Genomic DNA, 10,771 nt, shown 5'->3' on the forward strand with positions numbered 1-10,771 from the left:
TCTGAGCTTAATGCTGCCCCCTGCTGGTGCAATCAAAATAACACAACAAAAGAAAAAAGGAGCTCGAGTACAGTGTAGAGTGCACTGCAATTCAAAGTATATCAATGCATGACAAGTTTCTGGTTCACAACAATTAAATAAGCGTGTGTTAAAGGAAGAGTAAGACCGGACATTCTACAATGAAAAAACAGGCAAACAAATGAGTTATTAGAATTAGATTTCTAGTGTCCTGGCACACAGAGCCATACAAGTATGAGAGTAAAGACCAGGCAGTGTCTAACAGATGTGACCCAACAATTAGGTGTCCATTTACACTTTTTAATTTCAGATCCAAACACACAAATGTGTGTAAAAATAATAACATTTATATTACTGCTACTGCTCATAGTAATAATAATAAATATTAATTTATATAGCACTTTTCATTTTCAATTAAAAATCTCAATGTGCTTTACACAGGAAGCTCTTCAGGAGAGTAGCCCTGGGGAGACCCATCCTATCATGTATGCTGACAATCGAGGATGATTGAAACTGACCTGAGTTTATGCATGTCGTCCATGGCTCGGGTCAGAGCATCCTCTGCACGCTGGGCCCTCTCCTCAGCCTGCTGGGCCCTGTGGAGCAAGGCTGCAGTCTGCAGGCTCGGTGCAGAGCCCAGCACCTGCGCCACGTCTCCAGCCAGCTCCTCCACATCTGCACAGCATCACAACACACCTGAAGACAGCACCATGTACGCAAGCAGGAAAAAGGCCAAAGTCCCTTTCAGGAGCTCCGGCTCTTTTTTCCATTGCAGAAAGTACCGCCATTTTCTGTTTTGTCAACAGCTTTAACTGTCATGCTGCCATGAGCTCCCTGTCACTTCCAGTTGCTTGACATATGCTCCAGACTACAAACTAGACCTTTTCAAACCATGTGTCTAAGACTTCTTAACAATCCACAGTTCCTGGAACAGGTACTGATGAGTAGAACAGCTTGAAGGACTCGGTGAAGTGAGGGAGAGAGCAGGTTAGAAACCACAGTTACGAGACTCTACCTGGTTATGTAGCACAGTAAAAGGAAAGAGAGTTAAAAAAAAAAAAAAGGGAAAGCTGTCCAAGTGTAACATGGCATGTATGAGAAATGTCAGTTGGTATTTCTGCACCTGTCTGTAGCAGAGGGTCATCTGGTAGGGCAGGCATCATATAAACATCACTGTCCCACGGTAAAATGCCACCTGACAGCACAGCCAAACTCTGGCCTGTGCACTTCTGTAGAGCAAATGAGGCATTTGCTTTATTTAGCCATGTGCGATTTCAATAAACATAAACTATGACATGGGATTAAGATTTTTTGCAGATGGGCACTGGTATTACCTGCTGAATACTGAAGAAATGACACAGGCCTACATACATAAAACATACACGAGTTGTGTAATGAAAGAAAAGGAGAAAAAAAGTGATACTTACCACTGTTCTAATATAGTTTATCATCTTTATGTATCCGTAGTCATCAAGACCTGGTAATGAATCAATGTGAACAAAATCTATAACCATTTCAACAAAGGTAACCTGACTATATTGCAATCTTAACGTCTTCAGACAGACATACTGTGTCTTTTCACCAGTTCTGGGATGTCCACACCATGGTCTGATCGGCAGTGTTGTAAAGATTCAGGGACCGTGCGGAAAGACCTCGAGATGAAACAGTAATTACTGATTTTATTTACATGGTAGCAGGCCAAAGACGGGGCAATAATGGAGAATAAAACGCCGAATCTCCTCAAATATTTTAAAACCCAACATCAAAGTGCATATAATCTTAATTTTCCAGTAATCCAACAATAAACTAATTTGTCAACTCTTAAATTACCATATGACAACGAGAACATCAATTCCTCGCCACCACGGAAAATATTAAAGGTTATGTCAACTTTTGTAGATCAAAACGCTTTTCTACCTGTCGCAGAACAAGCACAACACTGACATATTTTCAGATTCCTCTTCCATAGACTGCCATAGCTCATCATCACTGTCGGACAACTCAGGAACCTCGTCGTCGCCTGCAACCTCTCGATCTGCAGCAATAAAATGTACTGGGTTTTACGGAGCTCCAAAACGGCCGATATTACATAGCCTACTGTATAGGTACATACATTAAATGTTACAGTCACAATCACGCCAAACTGCTTTTACCAGCAAGATTTCAAAAAGACAACCGGCTAATTAGGTCTTAGTACTAATGGCTTTCACCGGTTATGACTATTTTTAGATCAAATAACATTTAGGAAATCAAATCATGAATCGCTTAAGTTCAAACATGCAGCAAAAATGTAGCTAACGCAAAGTCAATATATACAAACACTTTCACGTGTACCTATGTATTCCGCCATGCTGCCTTTTTGGCTCCGTGCGTCTTCCGGGTCATTCCAGTTGAAACAGAAGTACTTGCGTGGTATCACCGCGTGAGGGCGCTGTTTGATCTCAAATTCTGGAACTTTTACAACGCTCTATGACTAGAAAAACATGTAGTATTGGTACGTCAACGTCGTAAATATGTAGGATGGTGATCGATAATTATCTAAATTTATCGCTTGGCATGACAGTGTCAAGAATTCTCACTATAATCACAGGGAAGGGTGAAAATCTTTTCTGAGTGTCTTTGAACCAACTGGAATTGTGTCCTTAAGTCTCTGTTGAGCTTGGATAGTTGTATTTCAAGGTGTTGTTTAGTTAAGGGTTTTTCTATTTTTGGTAAACCAGTAGGGTCACTGGACCACAATATATTCTGCATTATAAAGTTTACAAATATTACCCATCCGGACTATCTCAGGAAACTGCATCCTTGTAAACAGCTTGAACTGCCAAGACTAGGCAGGGTCAAAGCTGTAATTGTGCTCAGAATCTGCTGAAGGGACTCAAGGATAGGCCTACATGCTGATGTCCTTGAACCCCCATTAAGATTCTGCCTTTAGGAGAGCAATGGAAATGATTGAAGCAGAACCAGTCATGAAGTAACTGATTTTTGGCAGTCCCTGTGGCCAAATGTGCTAAGTGAATGCTAAGTGAAAGATCTGAATATGTAAATATATAATTTTAGTTTTAATACAAAACTCTTTTTTGCTTTGTCGCTTTGCAGTATTGAAAGAAGACTAGGAAAGGGACTTAAATCCATGTTTTGATAAAACGTACCAAAATGGGAAAAACAGGAAAGGGTTTAAAAATTTTCTCTATGCACTGTATACATTTACAGATTCCAGGGAGTAACTGCAGTCTAACTGTTTTAAATGTAGCAGTAATAACATTTGTAGCTTGAAGCATTTTGCACAGCCGTCAAAAGACCTATGAAACATCCGATGACTACATAAAATCGTAGACTCCAATGGTCTATACTGCACAGCTACAATTTAATAGCCATTTTTACTTTATTCTGATAGCATATAACCCAGCCACAAAAACATACATTGTTGTCCATACACCAAGGCAAAAAAGGTGTCCCTCCACAAATGGTGACAAACAAGCAGGATTTTTGACCCCCATCTACAAACTATGAGAATTACATGCTCATTACACAGCCCTGCTTAGTTTGGAAAAACGAGGTAGTCTAAAAGCATATGTGTCAGTTCAAATAACTTGAGAATGGTGACATGCACAAATCAGCTTTTAAGTTTAGTCCAGCTGTCATATTACTGGGCAGAACATGAACATGCCCACTGTCATTTTCTTGCAATCATGTACAGCTTTCTTGGCTCTTTCTGTTGCCCTGAGCTGCCTCCCCCCCCCCCCTATTTCTTTTATGATTCTATTCAAATCTACATATATAGAGAAAAGTTGTTTAAGGCTTATGTGCACATTACTGTTGGGTTGCTGATATATCAAAAACAAAAACAGGAGAAATATTCAGAATACAAATACTAAAATAATGTAATTATAGCTCATTCCCTTCCATATGTAAAATGAAATATACACCTCTTTTCCTGATGTAAGCCAAGTGAAAAATTTCACCATGCAATGTTATACAAACAGTAATCTTTAAAATGTCTCACAAAACTTCCCTTTATTAAGCACAAAAATAAAGTAATAGTTGCACTTGTTAAAACTGAGCATAAAAAAAAGTCTTATTGCTTTTCTCCAATTTTGCTAAGGTTGAAAATTGCTTTGTTCTCAAGGACCTCTGTTTTTTTCTCTCCTTCCCAGAGTGTGTTCACCACCATTGCTCTGGCCACTGATGTGATGGGGATGGACATTGCAGGCAACATGGATGAAACTGCACTCAGAAATCTCTGGGCCAACCACTCAGCTGGCCTGCTCTCCTCCCTGTTCACCAGGAGAACCCTAAAATACAAAACACTGTTATCTCCAAGCCTACAGAACAAACACAACATACACTTCTTAATGAAAAACATGATAAATGGAAACAATTGAAAAAATATCCCTAAATTAAAGGAACATTATGAATTATATTTATTTACATATTTATTAATCAATTAACATTATAAAAATTGCATGCTGAAACAATGACATTCATTATTTTGTTTCATCTTGGTTATGTGCGAAAGAAAAGAACCATGTATTAACTGGAAAATGGTCTTAGTTTTGTTTTGTGATGCATAGGGAAAATATAATGAAATCAATCGATCAATCTGAATTTGATTTTTAAAGACATTCTTCTTTTCTTTTCTTTTTTTATATTTTTAAATGCAAATTTATGCTTCAGGTCCAGAACCTACTTGAGAAACACTGCCATATAAAGATGTTAAAGTAACTTACCCAGGTCTGTAGATAGAATAACGTTCAAAGCCTAGTTCCTCTATATCTGCTTCAACCTGACCCTGTAAAACACCAATAGCAACAATGAAATGTAATTATGATCTGAAAAATCGACTAACACACAAAATACATCTTGAGTACTTTTGATCATTAAATCAAACCAATTCATTTCCACTGGTTCTAAGTACCTTCAAACTGCATTTCAGAAAAACTAAAATATAAATTAAGAATTTCCTTGAGTTGAATGTAGTGTAAATATAGTGCGGAACCTTTGTTTTCAGGTAGAGAAAACTGCTGGCTTTGTTGGCTCCTCTCGAGGACTCCAGATGGAAGTGAGTGCAACCTCCAGCTTTGGCAAGCTCTGCAGACTTGAGTACATAATCATGGTCCACACGGATGAATCCTTCCTGCAACATGCAACACAAGAGAAAGTGACTCCTTATGTCATTACTTAAAATGGGCCTGTGTAATCAAGTTCCAGTAATGTTCGGGAGACCAGTTGAAACCAGTTTGTGTCATTGCATCATGACAGTTCCAGAAGAAAGATGCAAGGTCTCCAAGGTCTAAGGTCTTACTTCAAGTATGGCTCAACTTGAAACACCATGCTTGAAGTCTCATGGAAGACATGCATTGAGACCATTCTGTGTCCTGGTTTCCAGATGGTGGAATAAACTATCACTGGCTGTCTGGACTATTACTTTATTCAAACAAAGATTGAAGACCTATCCATTTGTGGAATATTTAGAATGACCATTGATACTGCAGATATGTTGAGTAACTGAAACTCTAGTACTTGTTTGTTTGTTATTGCTGTTTTCATTGTCTGATATAGAACGTATGTTTATTTTGCACTTCTAGGTATCAGAATGTATTCCTGTATTTCAGCAATTTTCTAGTTCAATTGCATCTTGAAGTCTAACCAACTGGATAGGACATTGTCTGCTACACGCTGAAAATGTAATTGTAAATGTCTGTCTTTCTTAACCTTTGGCTACACTGTAAACAAAAAGGACAGAGAACCCTGAAAGTTGCCAGTGAACTTGTATGTTAGGAGGAAAATGCACTTCCCTGTCACTGCCAACTAATGGGTGATTCTTTATCCCCTCCATACTTCATCTTGTTTAGGTAGAAAAGTTACTACTTGTTGCATTAAAAACTCACAGTTCCAGCTTTGGCTTTGGTTGTTCCAAGACAGCAGTATCCAACGTCATGACCCTGAAATGCTGCTGCGTATTCTTCCAGCTTCTCAAAATCAACCACCTCTTGGACCTTAACAAATAACCCAACCAGTCATAAGTAGGATTCCTTGTGATTGCTTGTCATAGATATGAAAACCATATGACCGATAGAATTACCAGATTTTCATAGATTTGGTCCTCAAAGTTTAACTTTCGTCGTCCAATAAGGGTCACCTTTGAGAATATTTTGCGTTGCACAATTTCTTTTAACAGCACTTTTCCTGTCTCTCCTGATGCACCGAGAATGAAACAAGTTTTATTTTTTTGTTTGAAGTTTTCCGCCAATGCAGCTAAATCCATCCTTTAAAGATCAAAACAAAGGTATTAGTTTGATTTGTTTCTGCAAGCATGAGAGCTTCGTCGCATATCACCGGGCCAGTGAGAAGAAAGGCCTGTACGCATTAATTTTGGTCATCTGAATATCAAGTTTCCCTGACGAAACGTGGATCCTGCTGTAGGAAGCTTGTAACTTATTACGCAGTATTTACAGTGTAGTTACAGTTTGTAATATAGGTGTCATGTTATGCCGCTTAGGTTTTAAGATAAGTAAGGCAGCATCAATATTCCACTCAGGTCTGCCTTGTAATGTAACGTTAGCATACCTGGGGTACTCTGCTGACTCGGAATTCTCCATGTAGTGAAAAACAACAGCGAGTAGAGCGATAAAAACCGTTAAGAGACCAAATACTCTGCTACAGCTACTGTCAAATAAGTTCATAACAGATACTACTTACTGACAGAGCTGCACCGTTTTCGACTGAAACGCTTCCTGTTTTAAGATCGTGGCTACGCGCACGCGCAGAGCACAGCCGTTTATAACGGTTAATAAAATATTCATTTCTAGCCTCAATCTGTAATGACTCCCATCAGAACATTGGGAAAAAAAGTTGTTTTATCTCTAATACTGGAAGTGTACTGAGTTTCGGGGCTAGTTTAACTCATTACCGTAGCTTTGTCTGGCATTGATTAAATTAAATTCTGACATTCTGTTTATCTACCAAAAGGGGGCAGTAATACCAAAGAGGCCGTGCTAAAGCGTGTAGGAACTGTTCCGCCACAGTTGATGCAGCCTGTTAGGCCAACCTTACTCAACCTTCAAAAAAACAGTAGTCTGAAGCAGACCTACAGAAAGTTTAATATTTAAACTTACTGCGAATGTTGTTTGTAATTTGCTAGAATATATTTAATTTGCAGTTAACTTTGCTTTTACTGCAATTGATATGCCAAATTTCTAATACCACATATTCACTTTTTACTTATAATTATCAAGAACTCTTGATTCTTTCCACCAGTTTAGAAATGGACGAAGAAGACTTATGGTGTCAATTGTCTGAAAAGATTTCAAGATGACTAAGAAATTGGGACAGATTGTAGTGTTGCTTTTATGAATGCCACCAGAAAACGCGTACGAAGAGAAGTTGCCTGGATTGCTCATTTTGCGGTTTTATCATATTCTTACCAGATCGGTTTCTTTATGAATAACATGTTAGAATTTGCACTATGCCAATATCATTTGTATTCAAAGCAGTGCCTTCTTTGCCTACCAATCGCTAATGTCTATTTTCAAGAGTTTTGTTTTAATCGTTAACGTTAAGATATGTTTTTATATCTAAATAAAGATGTACCTGGCCTTGCGTTGTGACTAATATAGTCAATTTTTTTAAACCACAGAATAAAATATTATTCATATTTGTGGGGGAATTGGATGTGATGAAAATTTAGTGAATTTAAATCGCACCGATCACATTAAAATAATATAAACTTGCAGTCCAATTGGTGCTTGAACACTTTTGAAAGAAGATACCTTTTAACTTTTATTCAAGTACAATTTGACTAAAATACTTGCTTATAATTTTTTTAACGTATTTCTACTTTCCTTAAGTGGCATTTCTGAGTTGGGCTAATTTCCACTGGTATAAAAGTGGCAATCACGATTACGCCTATTAGTATTATGTTTATTGTCAAGCAACGCATATTAAATAAAAGGCATTTGTGTTTTACTGCATAGTAAATAACGGGTATTTGTGGAGTACTGTAATGAAGTAACTCATATCCTGAAACAGACACCATTAAACATTATCCCTGATGACTGAGTGCACTTCGTAGGGTTTCTATCTCACAACAGCATGCAGGCTCACAAGCATCAGTTCAGATAGAAAGCTGTCTGAATAAAGCAGGCCAGAACTTAGAGAAATCATACTGAGATGTTGCTTTCATTTTCTCTGCTACTGGAAGTTCATAAATAGTCTACTTTGATTATTTAAAAGATGGATCCGGTATACGTCCAAATATTTATAGCTAAATATAAATAATATATTTAATATATATCTAATAGGCCGCATTATGAAATAAGTTCAATATAAATCAGCTTGTGTTTCATAGTTTAACTCCATTTATAAGGTCTGTTAAGTTGAAATATATGACTTTCATTTTCAGCTTATGAAAATGTAATTTCTACATTACATTGGACTGTAATTTCTAGAAGTTTTCACATGTCAGAAGTGGACTGTAAACCTACTTGAAAATAATTCTCTCTGTTTGTCAGTTTTAAAATTAGTTTGTTTTTAATTTTAATTGTTATTAAACAAAGAGTTCTAAAATATATATTAGTTTTTCAATTATAAAACATAACCTGCAAAAAATGAAATAGCAAGTGAAACATCATACATGTAGCCATTGTAGCTAATGTCTCATAATGAAAAGGTTATGAAGTTATTTAACCTATTTCTAGACATTTTTGGCAATTTTAAATGCCTTATCAAAATATCTTACTCTTTTTCAAGATTTTATTTTGTAAAAGAAGCAAAATTACCAATACAGTATGATAGTCTCACTTGACAATAGTACTTAAATGTTTTCATTTGCATAGACAGAAAAAATTAATAAATTATGTAGTTTAAATCACTTTTCAGGACCTTTTCCTCCTTTCATCTTTATATGCACTGGATACATTCCCCAACTGTCATTTATTTGTGACACAGCATTTTTAGATATTTTTAAATTGTTTTTAATTTTTAAGCCAAAATTGACCTACTTAAAATGCCTACCAAGATGTTCTTTAACTGCATGCTGCAAAAGCTAACAAGCCTTATATCTTTGGCCTAGATAATGCAAGAATTTATTCACATGAGAACAACATGTGAACTGGAAAATAGTGGTGGGACATTTTAAAATGATAAAACCATAAAGGATTAATAAGTAAAACAAAGATCATTTAACTATGAATTATGGAAATTAATAAAAACATATTTGTTTATATGGCGTTTTTTGTTTTTTTTTGTAAAATCAAGAAGTTATTACTTATTTATGTTCAGTTTCAATTCAAATCTATTTGGGTTTTTTCTCTTGTTTGTGTGAAATATGCACTAGAGACAGAACCTCCATGATGATAGTAACACTTCTCAGCACACTGGCTGGAAGTAAGAGGAGAAGTCTTTCAGAATTGCCAGCAGTCCCTTTGGACAGTGTGCTAGCGGTATACAGTTTGTGTCTTGTGTAACACAATAGGTCAAGACCAGCACCAGCCTCTGAAGCTAAAATCCAATTAAAAACTAAGGAAGCAGACCTGAAATTCAGACTCTTGGTTTTATCACTAGATCAGTACTGTAATATTATGTGTAAGTGGTGTTAACACTCCACTCCAATGATCAGTGATTTCCTTATATACATTATCAGTTCTTCCACATAGCACCTTCCTTAACATAGTATACCTGCCAGTGCATCTGTTGCCATTATCTGGGGCAGAAGTTTCGGCTCAGTTCTTCCACTTGTGCACGCATTTGTCTCCTGAATCACTTGCGTTCGGTGAGGCCCAGATCCTTTTAGATGGTACCAACCATGCTACCAAAAAACCTTAAGAGACAAGGAAGTAGACAAGGAAGCTTCTGTTCAGGTCCCCCTGATTCTACAGTAATTGAGCATATATTTATTACTGGTTTTTTATATGATTTTTTTCAATTGAGGCAAGCAGTAAGATGCTTATTTAGAACGTCATCATTATTTGTTATTAGATTTATTAAAATCAACTGCACATTTTAAAGATTTTAGTGGATCTATATCTTATTGTAGACCTGAACTCATGCAGAATCTGAGAAGGTCAGTCATTTCCTTCAGAAGGCCCCATACAGTCATGCCAATCCTTTAAAACCGGCACACTGTGGAGTAGACGTCCCCACGCCGAGCATGAATCCTTTCCCTGCTGACTTTTTAACTTAAAGTCTTCTTCTGAAAAGCTGCTCTTTTGCCATTATTGAGCTCTAACCGATCCACAGGGGGAAAGGAGAGAATGGAGGGACGAATCCACATCCCCCATGCAGCTAAAAACAAAAGCCATTCGATCCCTGTGGCTGGGCTGTAACAGGGCCACCGAGGTGAGCCGTGGAGATGCCAGGGGAGAGGGCTCTGTTAATTACCTCTGAGTGGAATCCAAATGGCTTCCCATTGTGTGCCCTTGGCAGGGGGGTGTGGGAGCCTGTAGAGGGGAAACAGCCGTCTTAAGGCTGCTGTCACACACACATGTCGAGTCATTGTGACTTGATTCGATCATACCTTGATCAGTGGAGGTGGGGGTTTTTTTCAACCCATGCATCAGTTGGACATGTTTCAGGACCAAAGATTTAAATGTCAAAACAGCCTGTTTTGTTTAACTGTTTCTTTAAAAGTTATATGAGTTTACATGAAAAGGAAATGTGATTACAAATTGGCAAGCATATGCACTTTAATGCATAGACAGTAATCAATGAATATGCATGCCTTTAGAAACAATAGAGTGTTTTCAAAAGACATCAC

At 37.3% G+C, this 10,771-nt stretch overlaps 2 protein-coding genes across 6 annotated transcripts in view; both read right to left on the minus strand.

The window, feature by feature from the left end:
* Positions 1-2,412, minus strand: part of prmt3 (protein arginine methyltransferase 3) — a 34,940-nt gene extending 32,528 nt beyond the window's left edge. For 3 of the 4 annotated variants that reach the window (XM_027011155.3, XM_081710097.1, XM_081710096.1), the window contains exons 1-6: positions 2,353-2,412; positions 1,936-2,053; positions 1,588-1,670; positions 1,446-1,495; positions 1,142-1,247; positions 537-693 (exon numbers count right to left, since the gene is read on the minus strand). In XM_027011155.3, the coding sequence (XP_026866956.3) occupies positions 537-693; positions 1,142-1,247; positions 1,446-1,495; positions 1,588-1,670; positions 1,936-2,053; positions 2,353-2,368 (530 nt within the window). In that variant the 5' untranslated portion in view covers positions 2,369-2,412. Of the gene's footprint in view, positions 1-536; positions 694-1,141; positions 1,248-1,445; positions 1,496-1,587; positions 1,671-1,935; positions 2,054-2,131; positions 2,152-2,352 lie in introns of those variants that run through there. The other variant, XM_035526384.2, reaches the window with a different exon arrangement.
* Positions 2,413-3,381: 969 nt separating this feature from the next.
* On the minus strand, positions 3,382-6,765 carry htatip2 (HIV-1 Tat interactive protein 2). Of its 2 annotated transcripts, none has more exons than XM_081710098.1 (6): positions 6,718-6,765; positions 6,101-6,284; positions 5,907-6,014; positions 5,015-5,152; positions 4,746-4,807; positions 3,382-4,310 (listed from the first exon to the last, which is right to left on the minus strand). In XM_081710098.1, the coding sequence occupies exons 2-6, from the start codon at positions 6,281-6,283 to the stop codon at positions 4,094-4,096; spliced, it is 708 nt and encodes a 235-aa protein (XP_081566224.1). In that variant the 5' UTR covers position 6,284; positions 6,718-6,765; the 3' UTR covers positions 3,382-4,093. The 2 variants fall into 2 exon arrangements, with proteins under 2 accessions (XP_081566224.1, XP_026866965.2); XM_027011164.3 differs by having other exon boundaries at positions 6,586-6,764.
* Between the last annotated feature and the right edge of the window lie 4,006 nt (positions 6,766-10,771).

Source organism: Electrophorus electricus, chromosome 3 (assembly GCF_041902795.1).
Source record: "Electrophorus electricus isolate QZ-2024a chromosome 3, ASM4190279v1, whole genome shotgun sequence".
Taxonomy (NCBI): domain Eukaryota; kingdom Metazoa; phylum Chordata; class Actinopteri; order Gymnotiformes; family Gymnotidae; genus Electrophorus; species Electrophorus electricus.